Below are 27,497 nucleotides of genomic sequence, written 5' to 3'. Positions count from 1 at the left end.
TTGTATTAGGAGCTGAGTCAGCTCTACAGACGTTGCCACTTTGGACCACAATGTTTTTACAATAGCTCACAATGGACAAACTAAATATCATTTTTTTAATGCTACCTGAAGGCAACGCAGGTTTCAAAGGAAAGAACAAAACTTCACCAGTAAATGTTTCTAAATTGTACACACCTGTACCTTTAAGGAAAGATCGTAGTCAGTTAACAATCAGGTCAATGTGGCTCACATTTTATCATTTGTAAATCTGACTGAACAGAATTGGGATGATATGCATTATATTCATATTTAGTGTCAAAATGGAAAAATACTTGGATGGTGATTAAAATAAATACGAGAACACATATTTGTTTTTACCTCAGATGAAAAGATTTTTAATTTGTTTTTGCATTGATATCATCTACATTCATATTAGTATGATGTCATTTGGTTGTTTTTTTTTTCCACTCCTCCCTCCTCATAATTATGATCCCACATGAATATTAAGCATCCGTTTATTCTTTTCTTTTTTTGTTTTGATACTGGCCCCTTTGTGTTGGAATGGTAGCAAAATGTCAGATGTGCAAAACATAAGGAACCACTTCAGTTCTGCTAAAAAGGAAAAACGAAAAACAACAACAAAAAAAAAAACGGGACAAATGATAATAAACATATATCACATAACAACAGAGAGGATATACTGTATACGTTTGTAAAAGCACATTCATATTAATAACAGATGGTTTGGAAAGAAAACAGCAACAAAACAAGCTGTGATCAAACAACAAGTCGTCCTACTTGCACTCAGCACATTCCACTTTATATATTATCTGATGTATGTCATTATATTCCCCAATCCCCCCCCAAAAAAATCATAATAATAAATATGAAAACAGGTGATTTGATTGGTCCGTGAGGTAAAATGTGAAATTACAAAAAAGAAGTGTGTCGAGGGGTGGGATACCCTCAAAAAACCCTATACACATTTACTCAATCACTCACACACACACACTCATACACCAGGCTATAATCTTAACAAAGCCACTTGATGGATGATATTCTTATATTTACAATGAAGTGACGAAAACCTTGCATGATCCCAAAAGGGGGAAAAAAACAACAAGAAAAAGTAAAACCAGATCAAATCGATCACCATGTTCTCTTTTCCTTCCTTTACTGTTTGCATCTCCTCCTATGCTCGGCGCTGGGGGTGGGTGGGGCTTACAGAGACAAGGGGAGAGAGCTGGTGAGTGAGGATGGAGGCACTGGAAAGGTGAGTAAGACTTCAACTCAGAAAAATCCAGCAGGTGGACTCAGTTTCTGCTACAAGAAAAAGAGCACTTTGATTTATTAAAAAAAAGAAAGAAAGTGCCACTGCCCAGTTTATAGAGTAACCGTGGTTTGCCTGCCTCCTGGTGTCGGGAGGTTGAGTGTGGGAGAGCATGCAGGTGGAATTCAAAGAGCACTTCAATAAAACAACACACATCCCACTCGGATTCACATGGGGGCAACACAACAAGTTTGAGTTAGAAGTTTAAGATGCAGGTTTTTTTAACATCAATCTGAGGAGTGTGTGAGTGGAGCAATAACTACGACGGTACAAGCAGCACTAGTAGTGTTTCAGCAGGCAATAGTCTCCTCACTCATGGGAGGAAACGGCTCAAACCTGACGATGAGTCGTCACCAAAAGGTGCAGCAGATGCACTTTTGCACATCAACTGTCCACAGATCTTTTGTGTTACATATTCAGGGGGGTTTCTTGTTCACTGGTTGCTGTGGCTAGTACGTTACAAGATTCATAATCAATGTTTGACTTTTCTTTTTTTTTCTTTTTTTGTTGGATTTTTTTTTTTTTGAGGCAGCTCAGCTTAAAAACTTCAAACAAAATCATGTTTGTAAAAGTTCTATTTCCCACTTTCTTTTTCGATGAGCCAGTGAGCAAGATGACCGACAAAGCACCAAAAGGCAAACTTAGCCAGCCACAGCCCAAACTTAACAATTCATATCATCAATATACAATCATTAAAGCAACACTCTGCCCTTTTTTACCTTAATAAGAATGGTGCCTCTTCCATTACCACTTTGAACATCTTTCCACAATATCAGTTTGTGAGTGGGTATAAACACTGTGAGAAGTCGGACTCAAACTGCTAGAATCAGGCCCAGGGAAGTTATGCTGAACTGAAGCCAGTTAAAATACTTAGTTGTAGTCAAACGTCCATCATAGCATGTCTGCAGAAGTTACATAGTGTTGCTTATATCTTTTATCTGGACAGCACTGCGATGATAGTCGTCGTAGTAAGTTCATAATTCCAATTTTGCCTTTTCCATGTGATTGTCAACCATTCCTTTCTCCTTCGCAGCACCACTCAGGCACTCATACGGGTCGGCAGTGAGTTATTCACAATACGTAACTGGCGATTTAACACCCAGTGAGGAATTTTCCACTACAGTCAAACGTGAGGCAAAAGGTCTTTTTTTTTTTCCCTTTGACTGTAGAAACAGAAGAGCTGAAAGACAGAAGTAGGGAGTGAAGGGAATGGTGGAGAGGACACCTCTCAGAGGCTCGTTTCCCACTAAGGCCCAATGTGGGCTCAGTCCTGTCTAATCTGGCCCAGTCTAACCCCTTGTTTGGTAAGGCCAAATCAAGTGCAGTCTGGTCTGGTCTGGTCTGGTCTGGTCTAGCTGGGATCCAGACCAGGGTTTTAGAAGAGTGCTTTGGATCCCTGGTTCTCAAACTCTGACCAGGCATCATTCAATTCCATGAAGATCATTTTAGCGTAATGCTCATACGGCTGGCCTGTCGCCTGCAGAAAGAGGGACAACATAAATGATTTCATCATGACTTAATAAATGACGATAAAGATACAATATGTAAAAAATCTAAAGAAAACAAAACAAATACACATGTATATTTTGTTAAGCTGTGTGCTTACATCAGCTAAATAACATAGGTCATGGTCATTTTGGTCAGATTTTAATGACATCGTCCACGATAACACGATAGTTCATTAAATTAAATTAAATTAAATTAAATTAAATTAAATTAAATTAAATTAAATTAAATTAAATTAAATTAAATTAAATTAAATTAAATTGTCTGTTACCTTCTTTGTTACTTAACAACACATATTTATTATTATTTTATCATGTGAATTTGTCACTAACAAATCATCACAGCTTATTGCAGTTTGCATTTGCACTTTAGTAAAGTGCAAATGCACAGGGCAACTGCACAAGACGACCACCCAAACACAATTCCTGTGATCCCACACTGTTTCCTGACGTCATCACACTAGATCCACCAGACTTTACATGATGTGCCGTTGATCAAACTTGGATATAAATATAAATACAAACATGTTTACACTGTACCTTATCTGGATGGACGACCAGCACCGCCTTTCTGTAGTACTTCTTCACCTGGTCGGGGGTCACCAGGTCAGCCATGCCCACAGGCTTCCAGCGGGTCTCGCCCTCCCACAGCACCGTGTTCAGGGTCGACAGCAGCGCTCGGATGTTTCGCTCCTTGCCCTCAATCCAGTCCAGTATCTGCAGCATGACAAAAAAAACACACCTTTAGAAATGGAGAGTGAATACTGGTTGGAAATAATGAGGAGTAAAGTAAGTATGTGGACTTTTTATGTGGGAGCTTGGCTAACAGGTTAATATTCTACTCTGCTGTGTTACAAAGCATTATGATATATGGTCCGGCAGCATGGTTCGGCGCCCTCAGTCCTGGTAACGTGCAAGATCGAAAGCATGGTAAAGGCAGCAATGAAAGTGATGGGCAAGAAAGATTATTCTGCCCTTAAATCCATCTATGAAGTAATGATGTAATGTAATCACACTTGCTCATAGGATCTTAAATGACCATCACACCTTCTCTACAGTGAATACGAGCCGTTACCCTCAGGTAGATGTTATACAGCGAGCAAGTGCAAAACCAACTGACTTAAGCTCTCTGTTAATCCCAATTTCTATCATTTCACCCAACAAGGAAACAGGTTCACATGCATCTCATTAAGCACAGGCATTTTACCCCAGCTTCTGGTCTAGCACTTTATTCTGCACACCACACTTACAGGTTAATTAAGGACTTAAAGAAGGCCAGGTCTGCTATTTATTCTATCATTTTATTACTTTGTTTTTATGTGTTGTTGTCTTGTATGTTGCAGCACTTTTGCCCAAGAAAATGTTTCTTTCAGGACCTTCATTTCATCTTATGAGAAACTCATTAGATGTAATACACGCATGTTGCCTGATTGATGAGGCTAATTTTAAGACCCAATCGATTTACATTTCTCAGTGTCCTTACCATGTACTTTCAGTTTTAGCTTGTTCTTTTTTGTACCTGTAGTTTAAGTGGATCCATGTCTTTCGTGATCTCCTGCCTTCTCATTTCAGCGATGGTCCTGGGTCCCTTCTTATCAAACGTGGAGGCAAAACCTTGAGTCGACAGCAGGTCCCCAAAATCATCCTCCTTCACCTTCGGCTTAGGGCCTGCATTACAACACGGCAGAGACCAATGAAAAACTGATGTGCAAAAAGGAAGAATGAACAGTCGTCCTTTGGTTTCTTCATAATCTTATTAAATGATGTCGCAGAAAAATGACATTAGGAAAATACAAATCAGGAACAGAGAATCAAGAATCAATTTGTAGAGGAAAACCATATTGATGTAATATTTGAGTGAGAATTGTTAGGTTGTCTGTTTGTGATCAGCTTAAGTCAAAAAACTCCATGTACTTGGATGAAATTTTCTAGTTCATGAAAAGAAAACATTAATGGCTGCTTCTCAGTGCTTCTTACCAAACCCCGGCCCACGGACTCCTCTCTCCTCTCTCCCACCAATGACGCTGGTGAAGTTCAGGCTGTAGTTGGGTTTGGTCGGCTGTGTCCCTCCAAGCTGAGTTGCTGAGGATACTTTGGGAACAGATCCAGATCCCGACATCCAGGGTTTGTTCTGGGCTGAGGTGGGTCTACCGGCCTGCCAGGGCTGGGCCTGGGGCTTGTTGGTGGACGAAGAAGAAGAGGAAGGAGCCTTTGAGCTGAAAGACGGACCTGAAAAATTGCTGCTGGATGAAACTGTAAGAGACATGAATGAACGGTGGTTAGTTTAAGTAAATTCACAAGTTCTTAAATAAAGCTTTTGCTTTTTTTTTTAATGAGCGTTTTCTCTTTTTGGAGGAAAGCTAAAACATAGTTGGTTCAAAGATTCAACTAGCGAGGCTTAAATTGACGGCGCCAGAGCTCTCGCTGGACTTCAGCAAAGTCAATCAGACACTAGTGAATACAGAGGTGAATACAAAACCAACAAGGATGAGATAGATAACTGCTCACAAGATTATAAAAGAGTTTTTAAATGTTTTGTAACAATGTTGAGATAATATTCTATACAAATCAAATGTATTGTCATAATTATTATTATTATCATCATTATTGTTCATCAATATTGTTCATCTTCTTTCGGCTTCTCTCTGGTCTTCCTTTTTCTCCCGCATTATAGTGATGCCAACACCATGTCCACCATTTTTACGCACTTCCATTCAGCAACAAGTACCCCGATTTCTCATTGTCTGCTCAAATTCCTCTTCTCTCTGCATTTGTAATGACTTTCCTGCCACTTTCAGTCAATGAATCAATGAATATTAACCTGGGGCATTTTTCTGCCTCTTTATGGGCAACTACATGAAGCTTTCAAAAGCTTTGCTGAATTATGAGTTGATTGTGATTTATAAAGGGTATGTGTAAGCACAGTCTGTGTTTTCAGACATACCTACGCACAGTTCTACAAATGACACCCCAGGACTCTTACCTGGTAAAGTGGAGCCCAGGTTTCCCAAGTCGGCAAAAGGATCAAACGTCTGTGACTTGGCCTTTGAGATGGAGGACATACCAGCCGCTACAGGAATGAGTAAGGACGCAAAAGTTAGAATTATTAGGTTTTAAAATTTGCCAAGGCTCAGGCTCAGTAAATATTCAGTAGCTTGCTAAACTTTTTACACCTACCAGTGTTAGTGTACTTGGGTTTTTTAGATGAGGCACTCACGCCTTTGGTGTTGCCAGCTGACCAGCTGTCCCAACCACCCAGCAAATCTGGTTGGCTGGCTGATGACGTCATCTTTGGTGCATCATTTCCAACTTTATCTGACACAAATGTCAAAAGTATCACAAATGAAGGTTCATGTCATGAGCGTGACCACTGAGGTTTGCAGTGACTGATAAACTTACTGAGGTTGAAAAGGCTGGTGTTGGAAGCAGGAGTGGGGTTGGTGTGACCTGAATTAAACCCACTGGTGGCAGAGTCATCAGAACCCAACAAGTCTCCAAACAGGTCTGGTCCAGAGGCCTGCCGAGATGAACCCGCACTAGAACCAATGCCAGATCCAGATCCCATCCCGAACGGATCAAACAGGTTACCGCCCACGGCTGCAACACAGACAGTGAAGAATAAAAATACAGGTAAGCTCACTGGGAGATTTTTTACAACAATGCAATCAGTAAAAAAAAAAAAAAAAAAAAAGCTTGGATGCTTACATTTTGCTTCAGGTGTAGACTCACTGAAGAACAAGTCTTCCTGCCCAGCTCCGGTCTGACCAGCAGGGGGTGCAAACAGGTCGTTAAGGAGGTCGCTGTTGCTGGAGGCAGCTTTCAGTCCCCCCTGGCCGCCTTGATGAGGAGCAGAGGATGTTGAGGACACAGAGGGAGGTTCAGGTTCAGAGTTCAACCCAAGGAGATCTGCTGTGTCACCGATTGGTGGTTCCTGGACGACGGGAGGGGGCGTCTACAGGGAGACAGGGACACCGGCATATGTCAGAGACAGAGAAATAAAGCATTTTGGAGGCATTATGAAGGAAGATATACAATGATGATAATAATGTTGCATCGACTTTCCTTACCTCAAAGTCAGTATCGAATAGTGGTTCACTGGGGTCACGTGACAGTGGCTCTGCACTGGGGGCAGAATAAGAGTAGGACTCCCCTTCAGATTGATCACTCATGTCCCCCTGGTCGTTCACGGCTCCTCCTGCATTACTGTCTGAAGCATCCTGACGACCACTCACATCTGCACGAACAAGAAATGTTGGAAAGTTTAAGATAACTTTCTTATTGATTTTCATTGACTAAGTGGTAAGTGTTAAACTGAAGGTTTAAATTATTTTTTTTATGGTTTGAACACTACAGTATCTGGGGAATTTAAGGTAATAAACAAGCACTTTTTGATTGGAGGGTATTAATCAGAACATGAAAGGAAATACTCAGGAAAATAATACCTTCCCAGTCCAGTGTTTGGAAGAAGTTGTTGGCATTGGTATCTGTGCTCACAGGAGATTCTGGTTCTGTTGCACTGGGGCCATCTGGAGTCTGAACTGGCTGGGGCAACTCGGAGTCATAAAATGCTGAGGATCCTGGCTGACGAGGCAGCTCCGGTTTACCTACATGTTCAGTTCATATATTCAATTAAATAAAAAAAGAAATGAAAAAAGAAAGAGATCTATGGATGAAAGGAGACATGCTGTAAAGAGCTTGGCTTTTGTTAAAGGTCCAGTGTGAGAAATTCAATACAATAATGATAGATATGTTTGTGTGAGTGTATAATCGCTTTGAAATAAAAATCATTTTGATGTTAAAGCCTTGCAAAATGCCTTTTATATGTACTTTAGACAAGGACCGTGCTTTAGTGAGGCTGCCATGTTTCTACAGCACAGATGAGCATTTTTCAGGTTTTTAACTTGGTACCCAAATGAAAAAGAATGGCAAAACGAACATAAACCTGATGCATTTAGCAACCAGAGGAAGAAAGAGGAACTGTAGTACCCTGAACATCTTAGTAAAGAGAGGGGAGAGCATAGAAGTCCACTGTATTCTGCAGTCTCACCACTAGATGTCACAAATTCTCACATATAGTCACACATCATTAAGCAATGCCACCTACCAAATTTGCTGAGGATTTCCTGCTGTTCATCCCGAGAGGAGAAGAGGATTTTGGGATTGAGGCCCTTGGTTTGGAAGCCATCCCATGGTGGCGTCTTGGTGCTGGGTCTGTCTCTAGGTTCCATCTCAATGTCCAAGTTGATCTGAAACAAGTCAGGGTACTTCTCCTGGATGTCACAGGCATCTAAATCGTACCTGGCAGGAGAAGAGGTAAACATGAAGAATATATTAATGGGGAAACTATATTACAAGCCTTTTTTACAACTATAAAACTCAAAAAAGAGAGTATAAAATGTTTCACATAGATCAAATCCATATACATACTTGTTAAACTTGACATTTGTCGCATTTCTGGGTACAAAGCCTGTGTGGAACTGAATCTGAAACATTTTCATGGATGCCATCTGAAACGCAACAGAATCAAATTTGAAATGTGATGTGCGATGGATAAAAATCCACTGAAATGCTGCATCCGTCAAATCGTTTGCAGTCGAGTGTGTATACCTTGGCCTGCAGACGGCCTCCCAGGGTAGATCTTGCATGATAGATCACCACTAGTACATCTCCCTGTACTGTCACATTGAGGGGAATCTCGGCTCTTCCATCCTCAATCTTGAAATCCCTGGAAAAGTGCAAATGCAACACAGCATTATTGAACACACAAAATTAGCTTTTTCACCAAAATATTTTTAGAATCAAGGATTCAAGTCCGTCTGTGTGCACCGACTTACTTCATTCTGTCGTACTCCTGCGATGTCGTGAGAACCCTCTCGTCTCCAACATAGACTTCGCAGAATGGCCTGCACCCATTACGCTGCTTGTTGAACAGCGGCACGGGCGTCATGATGATGGAGCGGATTACTATTGGCTTGCTGTGTGGGATGATGGGCTCCTCTGCCATCATGTCACACATATACTCAATATACCTGCACAAATCAAATAAAGTAAGATCAGGATAATGTACTATTATTGTCAGTTTTTTTGGAGTATTTGGTGCAGGAGGGGGGTAAGATGGAGAGTTTGTACCTCTTGTGTGAGGGGGCTATGCCAGGTGGGCATCGCTTCATTGAGAACATGTAGACAGCAGCTTCAGCTGTGGTGAAAAGGCGGCAGAAGCACAGGAAGGAGCAAACAGCCACAGCTGATGCTGCCCTGCCATCCTACAGAGAGAAAGTGACGGTTATAATTAAAGAAGTTCGATCACCTTGGTCTCTCTCCATCTGAGCATGAATTAAGGACCAGCCCAACACAGCCGTCACCAGACAGTCAGTCATGTAGTCTTTGGTGTATACAGCTGTGTTTTCATCGTGTTTGGCACAGTACGGTTTCCATTAGGATTAGAACCAAAATAATCAGCCCCAAAAGGTGACATTTTTTTGGCGCCCTTCCTTTGGGGTACCAGAGTAAAATTGTCCGGTAAACCCACAGTCCGTTCCCTTTTTTTTTCTGGCTGACTTTCTCTTCAACGTCCGCAAACCGAGCAGGAAAAAAAAAAGCTGCTGGACGTCCTCCGTTGTTGTCTGTCTTGTCACCTTCGATGCCATTCGTATCTTGCAGACATGGCCTTTACCCCGCCTACCAAGTAAAGGCTTTGTTCTCAGAAGCACAAGCCCTGAGTCAGGGCTTTACCATTCCCAACCAAACCATACCGAACCAAACCAAACTGTGACATGATGGAGAAACAGCATATGGGTATATCTTACCAGACAGTGGACTATACAGATGTTCCTCTGGTCTTGTTTGAGCCATAGATGCATATTTTTACAAACACTGTAGAGACTGCGAAGGTTGGGGGCACGGCGCACCTGCCAGTTACACTCTGAAACCTACACACACACACAAAAGAAAAAAACAACAACACCTGAATACAACAAGAATCTCATATAGGCACACATACGTATGACAATATCAAATACTGAAGCAATAAGAAACTTGTGTACTGGTGCTAAATAGAGAAACAAATCTACTGAAGGTGATGCCAATTTATAGTGAACCATGTCTCCAGTCATTCCCAAACATGATGCATTCTCTAGCCGGTTACCTTACGCTTAACCACAACCAAAACCTAAAACTAACTCTGAAATCTTCAACTTCATACCCTATTGTGGAATCGCGACGGCCGGTATGATCGTTTGGAGAGGTTGTAAACCGCATAGTGACCAGCATGACGAGAATCCAGGAAAAGACGGACATCCTCAATGTTGTTCTTTATCGCAGACTCCACCCCCTCTGCTGGGAAGGACATGACTACAGACACAAACAGATGAGTGTATAAGAATTACACCAAATGGTTTTGTTTCCCCCCCCGTCAAACGGTTATATTTTATGTCACATACAATAATAACAACACAACAATACAGTGAAGTGTTAAGTGCATTTTACGGAGGGTTTTCTGCCTACCTGCTATTCTAGACGTGATGTATGAAATATCCAGGTCACCTTTGGCATAGCTGTAAGAGAAAGTAAAGGTGCACTTTTGAAAGATGGAGGTACACAACATAGCAGCGACGACAAAAGCAAAAATCAATACTAGTAATAAGAAGGGAAATCGACCAGTTGGACTAAGACCTAAGATCCGGCACTAACACAGCTGTTCAGGATCATGGGTGAATGAATGAACACAGACCACACAAGTTCCAACAGCTAAGTCTAACGCTGCTCTAAGACCCTGTTCAGACCTGCAGTTAACATCCATCCTGAGCAGTCTATTCAAGTGCACAGTGCTTCTAAGTTCAGGTGTGAACACACCCAAATGCTTCCTGTATGCATCTTCAGATTCTACCACTCAAACCATGTGAAGAAGTTCTGACACACAAGTTTCTTTCATGTGTGTTAGCGCAAACGTGTCCCCAGGTTGTAATAAAGACCTCCTTCTCCTCAGCCTACGTGATTTGCCTACGGGTCTGACTGATTTAAGTCTCAAATCTCTGACAAACACAGCAACAGCAAACACATCTGTTTCGTGATTCTGTCTTTAAAAACAACGTCATCTGTTCAAATCGAGCAGCCTATTTGCACATAGGGCAGGATAGTGTCGACACATCCAGGACTCATTTAAATGCCAGGCGTTAACAGACAAACTGTGAGATGTGATCAACTCTTTGAGGACAGAAACCTACAGTATAACACCTAGTCTGCGTAGTCTAACTACGACGGTCCACAGTTCAATGTTTCCTCTCTTCTTTAAACAATGCATATGCATGGTGTCTCATGAGAAGACTACTAGAAGAATAGCTCTGTCATCTTAAGTATCAGCAGTTCATTTGAAGAGAAATAGGAAATCTTGCAGCAAATAAATCATATTGGAACAATGATGGCAGCAAGGAAAAACAATGCAGAGTGATTCCTTCTGTACGCTATAGTAAAAATTGTACTACATTGAGTTACATGCAGATTACACTCACTCATAACTGCATTGTGTTAATAGCACACACAGATGTTGCTGAAATGGTGATTTAGCAAGCATTCATCCATTCACTCATTCATTCAGGACAGGGCAGAGGCGGCCTGCTGTAGCTAAGAAATATTTTTGCACTTTCCATTCATCCAAATCGATGACTGAAAGTGTGATGTTAGAATCAGCAAGCTGTGATGACGGACACAGCACAATTAATGCGCAGACTAGTTTTTTTTCCAAACAAGTCAAAACACAAACTGTGGAAGGAACACACAGAGCAACGCCTGACACTCCACTGGCCCATATTTACCTGGGGTTGCTAGGTGATGGACACATATTGGGACCATGAGGGTTTGGGACAGAGAAAAGAAAACAACAAAAAAAAATAAACAAAACAACCAAACAAATGGAACAAAGTGATGATAGAAAAATCAAATGAAACATTTAAGTTTACAGAGAGGGACAGAGTGGCTGTAAAGGGCACACTTTGCTCAGGAGGGGTGGGAAATTGCAGGGTAACGCAATACGTGCAAGGCCCAAAAGAACACTAATAGCATTTATTTGAAATCAAACATATTTCAAGACAATCATGTAGGAATACATCATATATGATATCCGTCTACAGAAGAACCACATTGACAGATGTATATATGTGCAAGTGGGCCTAACATAGACCATCATAAGTCAAGTGATGTTAAGTTAAGTCGAATAATCTGCCTTAAAGAGGTGTGTTGTATCAAGTCAATCAACTAAAGGGGGAATTTCACTTCAGACAGCCAGTAGCAAAATGCTGTATCACAGTTAACACGTCAGTAATAACGATTAATTACTCCAAGCTGATGAAACTGATGGAACATGACGACTGACAATCACAACATAGAGTTTATGCAACTGTTAAACCTTTTCATGGATGCCTGACATTTCCTGACAGGACCACAAACATGGTGGTGGTATTGTAAAATGTTAAACAAGTAACAGGTGGACCAAATGTCCAGTGTACCCTTTTGGCAACCAAACACCATTATTATGTGAATAAATACAACAACAATATTCATGGTAACAGCGTTGGAGCATCCTACCTGGCTACTGACTGAATGACCTTGGAGGAAGTGTCCTTTATGTTGGTCAGGAAGCGCTCAGTTCCTCCTTTTAAGATATCAAACAGGCCACTGCCTGACTGATCAGGATCATACATGCCTGAAAGCAATATTGGAGGAAAGAAAGAAGAGGAATCTAAATATGAAACACATATTTGCAGCAGGATTTATAATATTTTCAAATTAAAATGATCTAATGAGCAGCCTGATGTTGGGATATAACGGGCACATGATGACTCTGATTGACTCAGGAAGTACAGACAGGACAACTGGAGCTGCTCGCACAGGAAGAAACAAACATTCTCTGCCTTTCAACAGATGGTTGAGTGAAAGGGCAGAAATCCTCTTCTATGATCCATTTATATGGTTGTGTTTGTAGATGGAGAAATAATGAGTCTATTCTGCTGATTTTAATACAACAGAGAGATAAAATAGAACTTTCTCACAAAGTACCAAAATAATACAACATTTTTATTTCATTTTTAGACATGAACTCTGGGTGATGTCTAGAGATATAGGTGTGTCCAGTCAATCTGTTGATTATTTTCTTGTTTATTCAAGTATTTATTTGGTCCTTGAAATGTCAGAAAATATTGATTTTTGATAGATTGATCACCAGGTAGAGCATTCAGATATCAGATTTTAATACATTTTTAAATCACCTCCAAATGTGGTTGGATTTGGGTAAAAGAAAATCAGAAATCACATTTTGTTTTGCCATCATACAGTAGCGCCATCATGATTTTATAACGCCATCATGATTTTATGTAATTTCAACATCAAACACATGTTGATCTGGACCACTGTCCAGATCAACATGTGTTGACACATGATCTACTGACTCACAACTCAGGACCACATGGCCCTGGATACAGTACAAGGTAAGTCTTGTGTGTATTTTGTGTGTCAGCAGTCATGTGGTCATCGAATCAACCAACCCTGATTACTTATTGCCATGGTGAGCTTTCTTCCACAAACTTCCATTTGACTCTGCTGCTTAATAAACAATTTTCATTTCATTTTTATCTCAGGGCTATTTTCCAACTTGCATTGCTTTTTATTTTAACCTAATATTTCGGGGTGTCTATTTTATTTATTATTCAAATGTTACTTATTCTGCACACAACACCACCGATGACACACGGAGTGTGGCATAATGACAACGCAGAAATGAATTGAATGAGTTGGTAGTGTCACAGGGTTCCTGACCAACTGAAAATAAGTTGATTTTCCCCACTTGAACGCTCTGTAAAATTGCTGAGTCATTTAATTTTGTTTGAATGCAGCAAAAACAAATTCAGGCTAGAAGACAAAGTTTAAAAGGTTAAGGTTATAGGAGTTGTTAAATTTGACTAAACAGGATGAATGTCACCACTCTCTGTTGTCCCAAGGTTTAGTTCACCAAAGAGAGGCAAAAGACACACAAGCCTGCAATCTCCAACAAAAAAAAAACAAAAAAAAAAACACAGCAAATATTGCATTGTCATTCAAAGACGGATCACGTTCATCCTTACCTGCATTGTTGTGGATATTGTGGATCTGCATCGGCGGCTGTGCTCCATTGTTACCAAAACCTCCATTCTGTTCCAGCAGCTGCAGACATTCATAGCCGTCATACATCGGACGCCAAAAGTAGTATGCACTTAGCATTGTGACAAGTAGGCCAACAAAGTTAAAACTATACACAAGCAAAACACTTGAAAAAAAACAAAAACTGAAGCAAGAACCAAAAGTGTGTCTTTCAACGTGGAGGAGGAGTGTGAGAAAAGATCATTTAAAAACAGCTTTTTTCTTTATTCAAATGACCAAATTACCACCTCAACGTCCCAGTATAGAATAAAAACTGTGCTTGGTAGAAAATAAGGGTCCACAAACAGAGGAGCGATCACCAGAGTCCAGCAACAGGTATCGTTTCTGTCTTTTAGTCTAAATTCACCAGTTCAAAAAAAAAGAAAAAAAGAAGAAGAAGTAAAGACATCATGAAATCATTCAAATCAGTCTCTGTGTCTCTCTTCCTCTCTGATGCATCTACCGTATTCCCCTGTCAGTATTACACATCTTTGACAGAAGATTGCCAATCTCTTCCTCTTTGTTCCAGCCCACAGTCTGCTCCTCCATATGTCAGTGCCGGAAAGCAACAGAGAGCGAGGGAGGAGACGAAGGCTTCTAATCTTCTTATGTCCAGCAGTGAAACACCCCTTTTTTAATCTTAATCAGATCAGCGATTGGCAAATCTGCCTCCGTGCTCCACACGGTTAGCAGCCTTATCTGAATTCTGTTTGGTGAGACACTGGCTGAGATGTAGATGTGCCTCTACTGACTAATTTGCTCCGAAGCAGAAAAAACTATTCTGAGAAACTCACATCACACTGACTCTTTCATACAGGATTCAGGCACATATTTCAGACCAGAAAGTTGTTTCGCATCAATATTTTTTATGTTGAAATCAGTTTAAGATAAACAACAACCGTGGTGGAGTATACCAGGAGGAACCAGGGTCATAAAATCATTAAAAAGCTGTGGCACTGGTTAATGAAAAGATGCTTCCTGCCTTCACGGTCAGTACATTTACATGAAATGAATGACAGCCATAACTATTATTCACTTCATAGTCGAGCTACGGGTGTACGGGAATATGATCAGCTTCCGCTTGTTTGCATTAGGCCGGTTTCTGGTTTAACATGTGGCTAAGTGTTAGCATGGATCCATCAGTCGTAAAAATGGCCTGAATTTGCCATGCTTTTGCCACGGTTGTTTTATTTCCCCGTGTACAGGCTTGTTCTATCATTTCTGGGTATTAGCGGGGGTGGGGTGAACTGTGGTGCATGACCAGAGTGGCCAGGCCAGCTTGAGTCCAACTCTAGTCCAAGTGAAGGTGTACATGCAGAAGTAGATCGACTCCCAATCGCACAATCTGGGCGTCTTATACACTTTGTGTATTTCAAATGTCATATAAACACGACAAGTGACTATGACTCTGAAGACTGATGCGCGAATGAAGTGTTGCCATCACTTCACACATTTTCCACCTCCCTGTCTCGCTGCTTCTTTGGACCCATTAGGACCACGACGCCAGCTGGGAGCAGAGAATACAGACTCCTTTGTACCGGCCACCGAGTGCATGTCTGCAAGTGTGTAACCACATCAGCAATTTGAGAGCATACCAGTGTGTGCGTGTGGTTACACGCACAACTGAAGAAGCTGTGAAGTCGCAGACGCTGAGGATGTGCATCAGTCAGCCAACTGAACTCAAACTACATAAATCAACTTCAACTACACTACTTTATAAAACTCAGTATTGATCATCGAAGCAGAGACATTTTAAGTAGTTGTCAGTTTCAAAAAGATTTAAGTTCCACTTTAGGTCCATTTCAGACCAAACGAGAACATGTGTCCTGAGCGACCACATCGTGTCCAAACTGTACAAATGGGAGAGCGAGTATCCATCAATCCTCCTCTGCTGACAAGCAGTAGTTTCACAGTCATTTTTGCACTAATTGGCCCAATACAAGGTAAAGGTTAAAGTTTTATCTATTCTCTCTCTCTCTCTCTCTGTGTGTGTGACTCGCACACACACAAAAACACACATTGAAAGTGGACACATGTACATTCAGACTTGTTGAATCATTTCGTCACTGCAAACAGACATGACGTCAGTGTGTGTTTGAATAAAGGGCAGGGGAAGCCAGATCTGAACTCATGTGGTCACAGGAGACGCATCCACGTGTGCACAGTCGTACTAAGTGATATCCGCATGTGACTGGATCACCGAGAATAAATGTTAATACGACATCTTAATGAGAGCATGGCAATAACGCAAACTCAAAAGCCACGTCCTCATAATTCAACTCTTATTCATTATAGGAGGAAAGTTGTAACCAAGGTGTCTGGTACTTCACTCTTATTGAACCTGCTGTCGTCTAAAATTGTAAAAAAAACTGGAAATGACAGGCTACAGTTAGAGAACATACAGAACCCGAGTTTAAAGGGCTGATATTTTCTCAAATTTGTATGTTTTTGCCATATTCAGGGAGACGGTCATTTAAATGTAGTGGAGATGTCTCTTATAATAGCTCTGTATATAGTGCTGCACACGCCTACCTCTGTAATGGGAGACTTGGGGTTGACGTTGCGTGCTGCTGCTATCTCCTGGAGCTGGTTGACCAACTCTGTGATCGACAGACGCTCCTCTGGGTTGACCTTCAACATGGAACCTTGTGAGGAGAAAGGAAGGACGCAAGGGAGGAAGACAATTTTATGGAAAACATTAAAATATGATAAGACAATGCTTACAGTCACAGTGAACAAATCATAATAAAAGTGTTATTCCTTTTTTATTAATGTTTATTAATTTGTCGCACCTGGACAGATTCCACTCACATTTTATTAAGCTTATGTAGATCTTTAGCATAAGTTCTTTATCAATGAGATTATTATACTGTGAGCATTGCCGAACAACAATAGACAAAAAAGAGTAGAAAAGTATATTCGGCTTGTGGTGACAAGACTGACGGATAAATGGCTCAACATGAATGAACAGAGGGGCCGGGTTTTACGTACGTATGAGGTCGTGATACACCGTGTACTTGACGTCGTTCTGAGGAATGGAGTATTTCCCATTGACAATTTGCAGCTTGGCCCCCTCTTCGAAGGGATGCTGCTTGAAACACAACAGGTAGAGGATACATCCCAGGGCCTACGTGGACAAGAAGAAATAAAGCAGGCTATAAATAACGTCTTGAGTCACCTTTCAAAAACAGGATCAAGTGTTTACGCGTCTCTTGTTGACAGAAAACTAGCTTAACCGGTCTAAAACATTTTTGAAAAGTCCTTGCGCTTTTGTCATGGGTGTCCATATGTGATATGTCGTTGATTTAAACTCGTTACCAAGAATGTGATGTGGTTTCTAGACCTATCAACATCAATCAACCGAATCAATCAGTGCTGATGTCTCCACCTCACATCACTGGTATTTACTGCAGTAAATACACCATAAATAAAATAATGAGCTCTATTGATAAATCTTACATGAAAGAAAATTATAGTGTGATAATCATTGTTTTATTGCGTTGCTCTTATTTGATCTTTAATTATCTTCACTTATAGACAAGGAGGGTTTACTCTCGTGGAACCTGTTTGACCTCTAACCAAACTGGTTCAGGATCAGCACTATTGCTTTAGTGAATAAAAGTAACAAAAGTAAAGGCTCCAACCCAGATGTCCTGTTTCTCATTGATCGGAAAGTTGGAGTAGAGATCGATCATCTCTGGTGTTCTATATGCTGGAGTTGTGTTCCTTGTGATCTACAAGCAAACAAAGACAAACAAATTAGCAAAGCTTTTGGACCACTTCCAATTAACAATGGCAATAATTGAAGAAAATAATCTTTCTAAAGCATTCTAATAATATAACATCAAAGGTAAAGTATTCCATATTCCTACATAGATATCTAAACAGTTCCATTAGTTTCTCAAACAGCTGTCCAGCAGTTGCCTGATGGATATTAAATTGAGATCTCTGGGGGCCTGCATCATGAGGTCATCAGTGGTAACGCTTCTGTGTGTGGCTGTAGTATCAATCTAATTAACTTGATTGATCAGACCTTCCAGGATCTCCAGCTGTTAATTTGATTTAAGATTTCTGGTTCCTGTCCAATATCTCACACTGTCAGACATGTTTTTCCCCTCAGTTGAAGAACTGACTCTCATTGTTAACTTACAGAAAACTGGATGATGTGGACATTGTCTTTGACATATTAAAATAGATATAGATAGATAGATAGATAGATAGATAGATAGATAGATAGATAGATATTTCATAAAGTCTAATCTAAAAAACATGAATAGAAGAATAAGAAGCTGTGTTTTGTAGTTGTCTGAGTTTAATAGTGTGCGCACCTCATCCTCCACCATGGATCTCTTCTGTGCTGTCCAGCTGTAGTCGGGGTAATGTGACACTATGGTGGCGCTGCCAAAGTCGCAGAGCTTGATGGTGCCCTGGTTACTAATCAAGAGGTTCTCAATCTGCAACACATCAAAACAATGCATCATCAAATGACGTGCTTTTAATCCCACCGTTTATCTGTACGATAGAAAACACAGTGATGCTTGGGTGTTTCAGTTAATGAAATGATTCACAAATACTGTATATTATGGAAGCTTTAGGCCTTTTATACACACTCTTAAGTATCCAGGACAGACTAACCTTGAGGTCTCTGTGTATGACGGGAGGTTTCTGTTTGTGCATGTGCTGCACGGCACGACACGCCTGGTAGAGGACTTTCAGTACAGTGTCACATGACAGGGGAGCCCTCTGCTCGACCCGCTTTATAAAGTCCACCAGCTGACCTGAGGGAGAAGATAAAAAGAATCAAAATAAATCAATAAAAAGCCACGAGACTGAAACTGTGAAAGCGAAAATAACACCCATGTGTAACCAGATTATTAACACAGACTCAGATGTCTGATGGATTTGTAGAGTAGAAGTCGCTATAAGACAAATAAAAGGGGAACCCTTGTGTGGTGCAAAAAAATAATAAAATTAATGTAACTTCATATTATTAGTGAACGTGTCTCCAGGTTTAATGCATTTCTTTCCAGTTAAAAGGTTTTTTTGAGGAATTATTTCTCACCCAAGCTGTGTTTGTTAAATTTGAGGGCAGAGAGAATTTAAAATTGCTTTTTAAGCATGCAAAAAAAAAATGCTGAATGAAAATGAACAGACAGGATGTTGAACAGGAAGTGGAAAGGACGCAGACAGGAAGCCGTTTCATCACAAATGCTTTTGAGTTAAAGAAACTAGGAAACGGGACTGACAAGTCAGACTTGCATCACTGCAGTCTAATGAATGTGTAAGCAGTGAAGAAAGAGAAAGAAGAAGTATAAATATTGAGAAAGTTGTCTCTAAAATGTAATTTACACTCTTTTTTGGACCGTTTCCTCTCATGCTGAGGTCCCGCAGAATTGTGTTACACAAAGTGATTGGACCAAAAATATACAGGATTCTACCTGTGTGTGTGTCACGACATTAACAAAACATTCATTGTTTTGCTAATGTGATGTTAGTCTGACTAAAATTGTACAAAATGAAATATCTCAAAGTCTGACGCACAGGAGGTGATAACGTGATTCAGTTAAACACATTCAGTTAAAGTCTTCCTACTCGCTCTGGACATGCGCCACAGTCCAAGTTAGAAATAATAGTCGCTTCACAGAAGAACAACAAAAAAATGGAAAAATTCTGGCCGGTGCATTTTTATGGACTGACAAGGAGACCGATCTTATGCTTTATAAGCTCAAAAATTTTGTTTTTTTAAGACAGTACAATGTTAATTCTAAAATGAAAAAGCTGAAGCGTTTTATCCCCAAGTGATGCAGAGGTAGACGTCATTCAATAAATTGATACCCCACTAGAGCTTGTACACTGGCCTGGGGCAGTGTAAACATGCATAGAAACATACCGAGTGTGTGTGTGTGTGTGTATGTGTGTGTGTGTGTGTGTGTATGTACCTTTACACAGTTCAGTGAGGATCAGGAACTCGGCCTGTCCAGTGTCAGACTCCTCTTTGCTGATGGAGGCAGCAGAGCAGAACTGAACCATGTTGGGATGACCAGACAGTTTTTTCTGTGGAGTCAAGAGGTCAAGGACCATACAGGATAGCAGTACCACTCGTAAGACTAGTTCCCAGGTCAGTCAGGCATTTTGTCATGACGCATCTTTTGCCAAAACCATGGGCCTTCCAAACCCTTATATTGTGCCTCATAAACCTTTAATGACAGAGCTATATAATTTCCACACTTGGTCCGAGGCTTGAAACTGCAACACTAATTCCGCCCTTTTTAGACCCACTCGTAGGGGGGCGGGACCTCATTCCCAGAATGTAAACAGTGTCCACCATCTTTGCTAACAGTTAGGCTAACAGAACCAAGTGTCACTGGTGGGCATGTAACAAAGAAAAGAATGAATATATTGTGGAAGCACAATTTTTCAAAAATACTACCCTTATTCTAGTAATACAAAGCTAAATGCAAATCTGTGAAGTATTCCTTTAACACTGTAAATATCTATTAGTTCTTGAGTTTGATGCTGTGGGATTTTGTGGTGTTGATAATAAACAGTAGTAATAAAAGGATACTACCATGAAGCTACATGAAGCAACCTGAATGCGTCACAGCATATTAATGTTTAACTTAATATCACCCTGTGGCTTCATTATCAAACAGAAACGCTCAAATAAGATTTTAAGAAGACAAAGTGTCTTTTCATCATTGTCCGAAAATGATAATGGATACCATGAAGCAGACTTCCTGTATGATTTCCTTGTTCTTCTCCTCTTCGTTGGACAGCAGCCTCTGAAACACACATACACTGAATTGAACCTAGAGCTTAAACTTTGATGGCTTTGCTTTAAATTGACTGTGGTGTAAAGTGTGTCACTGTGTCAATGTAATATTGCCCAAATACCTGTGGACAGTGTCTATTGCATTCAACATACTGACTGTTGATATTTGCCCAAAACATCACCTGGTCTGTGATAAAAAAGTTTTAATTACGGCTGTGTGGACATTTCCTTGTTTGGTTGTTTTGTTGCCCAGCAACCAGGGTTAATTAAGTGGGATGTGCTTGCCAATGTACACCTTTTGTATCAATGTGGAGAGCTAATGTTCCTGATTCAGTTCATCATGACGTTGTGTGTGTGTGTGTGTGTGTGTGTGTGTGTGTCCTCATCTTACCTTGAGAGCATAGTCTTTACCACTGCTCATGTCCTGAGCTTCATACACAAAAGCAAATCCACCTAAGAAGAGAAAAACAGAGAGAATGCAATTTGTTGTAACTGTTTGTGTACCTCAACACAAAAACATGTACGTATACACATGCTTAGAAAATAACACGTGTAACAGGGTCTGATGTACAGTTATCCCCAACATAACTAAAGACAGCTATAATAAAATGACTTTTCATTTTCTTAACAATAAAAGACGCTCATTATGACAAGTTTATCATCAGATGAACAATAAGAATTTTGACCAATTAAAACTACAATTTTAACTATCATGAGCCATGTTCAATAAACTCATTGGACATGGCTGAAGAAAGCAAAGTTATGCTGTTATCCATAAAAGCTCATGAACGAAAATGTTTTGACAGTAGAGTTGTGACGTTCACAACGAACCGTATCTATTTTCTTTAAACATTTTTTTTGTTTGTTTGTTTTTAAATTGCTCTCCTGCTACTCAACAGAGGCGGAGATCATGTACAACAAGGGGAGGAGTGCAGCAGAGTGCACGTGGGGTGCTAATTTGATATGCAAATTTCACGTACACAGACTGCAGCTATGAGCCAAAGGAAGTGCAGCATTTGGATGCATTTTTCCTATGAAAAGAACAGCAAAGCAAAATGTATCATATGCCAAAAATAATTCTTTCAAGTCTGTCTGAAATATTGTTTACTAAAATGTGCACTAATGTTACCAAGGACAGTTCAGGGGTCCTCTGCAGGGTTATATTTGAAACTTGTTTTGTAAAAGTTTTTCCATATTAATATATTTTTAGTTTAGTATAGTTTTGCCTGGAAGATCATTGTAGACTGCTTAGTTTTTAATTGTGCCACAAATAAAAAGGTGTTGCATGAAGTCAAAAGAGCTTTATTTATACTACGACACTTTTTAAACAAAGATCCAAAATAGTGAAAGGAACGGCTCCTCAGGATCTGGCTCCCTTCAAAGAGCCATAAATCCCATCTCTATTTGACAGTCTTCTGCGGACTAAAGCGACATGATAAGTGAAATCAGGAGTTAAATCACTGCACATATAAACATAATCCCTGTGTAAAAACATTACATTGGCCATTGGTACTTTTTCTTGTGTTAGACAAAACAAATCTAAACGTACACCCCTGAAGGAAACCATTGAAGGAATCTATTTCCACAGGACAGCCAATCAAACAAGCCTTACAAGCAAATAGTAAAATAACATTATTTCAACTCTAGTACTGATGATCACTCTACAGTACAGTTTTGCCATTTGCACATACATTAATGCAGAACTAAACACACTCCGTTTTCCGCAAGTGGCTAGCATGTGGACTGGTGGAATCAGGTTTCTCGGACTGCAACTAATGATTATTGTCATCATCAATTAAACTGTTGATTATTTTTGGTCCGTAAAATCTCAGAAAATGTTGACCAGCATTTCCCAAACCTTGAAATGATGATGTTCTCAAATGTCTTGTTTTGTCCACAAACAAAAATGAATCCGGTGATTGTAATATGGCGCAAAGAAGCTAGAAAATATTGACACTTAAGAAAAGAGGTTTCAATATTCAACAACTTTACCCCCTAACTCTTGTTGCAGCCAAAATATAATAATCACCGTCTGAATGAATGAATGAATACATTACCAGCCATCATTGTCTCATCTGCAAGTGCCTTGCTCAAAAAACCACAAGCTCAATGTTTCTGCCACAAACTTACTTTCTAAACCTTTGGTACATGCTGTTAAGCAACTGCTGATGGGGCAGGTAAACTCTGTGTTTGTGTTCACAAGTAAAATGTTAAGTACAGCAAGCCACACCGGTTACCATGGTGATGAGTAAATCAACTACCAGCCGTACTTTGCAGAGTGAAAACCTAAGCACAACACGAAAGATGCGACACATTTGCACTACTGTGCAAAAGTCTTAGGCCATTAGTTGTTTTAGTGATGCTATATTGACCATACAGTTGGCAGCCTGTGGCCTAGTGGAAGGGGAACTTGGCTCATAACTGGAAGGTTGCCGGTTTGAATCCCAACAGGTCAGGGCCACCCCCTGAGCCCTGTGTCAAGCATTTAGTGTGATCTACCCTTACACTTGAACAACAGTACTACCCTGGCTCTGTTAACCTGAAGTAGAAACCAAATAAACTCAACTTTCAGTCACATTGTTCCAATCCAAAACAACAGAACTGGTAGTGTCCTGGAACTTTTGCACACACCCAAGCTGGAATTAATATCCGACTAGAAATTAATAACAGAGCCAGGTATGAATTCAATATATTATTTATTTGCCTTTGGTTGGAGAGTGCACACCTGTCCCTGTGGGGATCACTTTTTTGTATCGGTTTCTGTTTCTTGCTATAACAGGGAGGGAATGAAAGCTGAAAAGCTCAGCTTCCTTTGCTCCAAATAGCTTACATTACCATTACAATAGGAATACAAAAACATGAGGGTAAAACAACTCTTTAAACATGGTTAAGGTGTCATTTCATGCTTGTATTTGTTAATTACAGGGATATGAATTTAAGGACTGCTTGTGCAGCTTAGTTGTGACGGCCAAATAAAAAGATCCCTCACTAACTTGAAAAGGACAGAGTGTACAGTTGTGAAACTTGGCTCAGTTCAACCAGGATGATGACAACTACTGCTTGTGTGACGACTTGTGCTTCCTTCAGCAACAGAGCCCAGATTCAGTTAAGCTGAAAAATTCTCTACTGCCAGTTTTCCCATGGGGCAGGTACAACTGACAGAAAAACTATTCATAGCTGTGAAAACAATACAACCATCTAGTTACAGCCAACCATTGTAAGGGAATACAACAAAGATGCCTTTCAAATCACTGGACTGGGGGGAACAAAGGCTAAAGTTTGGTGTAAAATGATCTGAGGTTCACAAATTGCACTTTGACCCCAGTCAAACCTGGTATTAATACCAAGTAGGACCGTTCACACCTGGCATATGTGTCCACTCCTGGATGTGATTGGGTGTAGGATTCCATGATATATATTTAAATACTCATGACATGAACAAAATGATACTTAACGAGTCAGATTGTATAGAAGTCTCCACTCTTAGTATATTGAATAGTGTGTGTGTGTGTGATTGACAGAGAGGAAGACAGAAAAAGACACTGTCTGAAACAGGTTTTAACCATTTGAAATATATAAATACACACACACGCAGATATTTATGAGGCAGCTTACAGAGAGTATTAGATTAGATTATTAGTATTCAGTGGATGTGCCATCTGCAGACAGAGGAGTCTCCCTCATGTACTATAGGCTTCCATCTCTAAAAAGTTGTTGCTGCTGCGGCTGACAAGGTCATATGATATGGTAAGAAACCTTATTAAGGCAGCCTGCATTTTGAGCATGTAACTACAGTCCGAATATTAACATCCCACATTCAGAATAATATTGAATTTCCCATAAAAAGTGACAGCCCTAATCTGCATCAGGGATTGGCCCCAAGAACTCCCGATATATCGGCATATGGGCCAAAAGTCCAATATCCCGTCGCCCTAAAACAAACAGTAAACTTCTGCTTCTCAAGCTTTACTGTCAAAATAACATTCATCAAGACGTGTCAGCATTTTTTTAAAGCGTTATTATAAATTGACAAATAGAGAAACTTATATGTCAATCTGGTTCTTCTCTTTTTTTATTCCATTATTCTTTGTTATTCCTTTGTTAACAAAAACAACAATCAACAATGAGGTAACATCAACTTTAGCGACAATGTCCTTATTTTTTAAAAAAACCTTGCATTAGTTACATTTTTCTCTCATTTTATGAAGTAGAACTTCAATGATGATGAATAAAACAGCTTTGTTTAGTCACAAAGACCAAGCCATAGACGAGGTCAACTCTGACCTACCAGTCAGACCGTACTGAAAACTGATGACACGGAAGGAATTACTTCTTATAATGTTAAACCTCAGATTTCACCACAACTTGTTGATCATCTGATTTAACCAATATTTATGAATGGACATACAAACATTCACTCCACCAGCCAGCCACTACATCAAGGAAGTACCTAACTACATAACATGTGATAGTCCAGTGGGATTGATTTACCAGGTTTGCAATGAGGGCAAGAATCAGAAGAAACCTGACCTGTGAGACTACACATGTCACGCTCAAACAAATACACACACTCACACATCAGAACACACTACTATTCTGATTCTGATCCCAAGTAGGCATTAACATGTTGATAAAGTAAAATAAGGAGGAGGATGAATGCTGGCACTGTCACATAAAAAAAAGACAACATCATCTCTAGGGTTTATGGAGATTGGTCCAGGGGTCAGAAACAAATTACCAGATTGGTTTAAAAGGATACAATGACAACAGTAATAACCATTTGTCACAACAAAGCTATGCAGAGGACCATCTCTGAATGTACAACACACTAACCCTTGGAAGAGATGTGGCAACAGAAGACCACAGCAGACACTTCAGTAGGTACACAAACGTTGGAGTATAGAAATTGGACAATCTAAATTGACTGTAGGTGTGAATGGTTGACCTTGTGATGGACTGGTGACCTTTTGCCCCTATGTCAGCTGGGATTGGCACCAGCGCCCACACAAGCCTCATGTGGAGGATAAAGCGGTAGAAGAAAATGGATAGTGTACTTGTTCTTTTTAAGTATAAACATTGAAATATTCTCCTCCTTCCACACCTTTTTCTAGACAAAGAAACTGTATGTTTATGTTACGTAAATAATAGGGATGGGTCAAAAATATCGATTTGGTGATACATCATTGTCCTACATTTGATTAATAAATTGAGATTCTCTAAAATAAACAGTGCCTGCTAGTTTCACTCACAGGGCATCACTACTTGATGTCTCCTCGCAGCGGCGCTGCTAAAATGAATAGGAAAAACTTGGGTGGAAGTTACAGTGGGATAATGGTGGAGAAAGCTACGTTGAGAGATGCCCCATCAGTGTTCAATACATAGACTTTATCCACTTTGTTCTCTATGTTGTGAATACTTATCACGGACGTTTTGTCGTGACGTATCATTATATGATTGTCCTGAAATATATTGAGTATACCAGAATCGTTGTATCGTGATATTATTGGAATCGTGGACCATGTATTGCTTATGTGAGGTACCCTCTGATTCCCACCCCTAATATCACATTATCCCCCCGTATTGATTTATGTAGCAGATTCCTGCCAATTCACAGCCCTTCATTCTTCCACAGTCTTGAACTCTACCAATCACTGAAGTCGTGACAGTTTATTCATATTATCATATGAATCATATCATATCATTATTCATATTATTATGAAGCGTTTGTACTTCAATCACCCACATTTCCCTGCTATGGTGATCTAATGTGATGAGGTTTGAGGTGTTAACAGGTTGGGAGTTAGCAGACAAGTAAAATGCAGCCTTACGTTAACACCTTTAAAGCTCAACGACATATGCTACCGTGCCAGAAAAGCTAAAGGTTCTAATTGTCAGTGCATTACTTTTCACTCACCACAGTCTGTGAATGATTATAAAAACAAACAGCCATTTAAAAAAACAACAACAACAACAATCAACAGTGTTTACTTGGTGACTCAGAGCGCCGCACTTGTTAGCCCTCACTGATAACCAACCCAGGGTTGTCACTCAAGTGCCCGCCTGTTAGCTAGCAAGGCTAGCCGCGCAAGACGTTACAGACATTTCTCGCACTTTCACCACCTCACCTTCCGCGATCACCCTCTTGATTCTCAGTTTCATGTCGCCGAGCTCCACCACTTGTCCGACGAAGTCATTCTGGTCCCGGCTGGCCCCTCCGGACGAGCCGGGCCCGGCTAGGAAATCCAGTGCCGACTGGAACAGGGACATCTTAACCAGCAGCACCCGGCTTCAAAGTCGCAAAAGCTGGCTCCAGGCGAGGGAATGGGCCTTCTAAAGCCCAGTGAGCTCGACAGAAAATGTGTACGATAGTTGACTCTGTTATAAACTCTTCAGATCAGGTGATATTATTCCTTCACGGGAGGCAAACATCCTCTTCCTGATGCTAGGCTGACGAGGCCGCCATCATCATCAGCCTCAGAGCTGCTGACTTCCGTGAAGGACGATGACGCAAAGGCACGACTCAGTCATGTGATGTCGGAAAAAAACACTGTCTTTTCTTGTGCTAACGTTCTGTTTATTTGTAACATGACACTTTATTTGACTAAACAATTGTTGTTTTATTTTATTTTATTTTTGAAGTTACCTGGATGGACTTTTATATCCACACGCGCATTATATTCTTGGTTATATAATACCTCATTCTTATTTATTTTATTTATTTATTTTGAACGCATTGCAGAGGATA

General features: G+C 40.3%; 1 protein-coding gene across 2 annotated transcripts; it reads right to left on the bottom strand.

Moving 5' to 3' along the window:
* Nucleotides 1–346: 346 nt before the first annotated feature.
* Nucleotides 347–27,258, bottom strand: gak (cyclin G associated kinase). Of its 2 annotated transcripts, XM_044025577.1 has the most exons (30): nt 26,878–27,258; nt 21,144–21,205; nt 20,703–20,762; nt 19,920–20,034; nt 18,616–18,758; nt 18,309–18,434; nt 17,625–17,714; nt 16,972–17,107; nt 16,513–16,625; nt 13,926–14,004; nt 12,394–12,511; nt 11,625–11,633; nt 10,318–10,367; nt 10,016–10,164; nt 9,621–9,743; nt 8,944–9,077; nt 8,649–8,843; nt 8,422–8,539; nt 8,242–8,321; nt 7,919–8,112; nt 7,257–7,418; nt 6,882–7,048; nt 6,520–6,766; nt 6,214–6,411; nt 5,992–6,129; nt 5,798–5,884; nt 4,792–5,067; nt 4,334–4,482; nt 3,355–3,531; nt 347–2,786 (listed from the first exon to the last, which is right to left on the bottom strand). In XM_044025577.1, exons 1-30 carry the CDS (start codon nt 27,017–27,019, stop codon nt 2,685–2,687), a joined length of 3,939 nt encoding a protein of 1,312 aa, XP_043881512.1. In that variant the 5' UTR covers nt 27,020–27,258; the 3' UTR covers nt 347–2,684. The 2 variants fall into 2 exon arrangements, with proteins under 2 accessions (XP_043881512.1, XP_043881513.1); XM_044025578.1 differs by lacking the exon at nt 11,625–11,633.
* Between the last annotated feature and the right edge of the window lie 239 nt (nt 27,259–27,497).

The sequence above is a fragment of the Solea senegalensis genome, linkage group LG5 (genome assembly GCF_019176455.1).
Source record: "Solea senegalensis isolate Sse05_10M linkage group LG5, IFAPA_SoseM_1, whole genome shotgun sequence".
Taxonomy (NCBI): domain Eukaryota; kingdom Metazoa; phylum Chordata; class Actinopteri; order Pleuronectiformes; family Soleidae; genus Solea; species Solea senegalensis.
This window is presented reverse-complemented; position numbering and strand designations above follow the sequence as displayed.

Coding starts and splice junctions, on each gene's coding strand:
- gak (XM_044025577.1), bottom strand. CDS start 27,019: ATGTCCCTGTTCCAGTCGGCACTGGATTTCCTAGCCGGGCCCGGCTCG. Junction 14,005..16,512: donor CCAAGTCTCCCATTACAGAG/GTAGGCGTGTGC, acceptor GAATGTCTGCAG/CTGCTGGAACAGAATGGAGG. Junction 2,787..3,354: donor TGGTCGTCCATCCAGATAAG/GTACAGTGTAAA, acceptor CTCTTTCTGCAG/GCGACAGGCCAGCCGTATGA.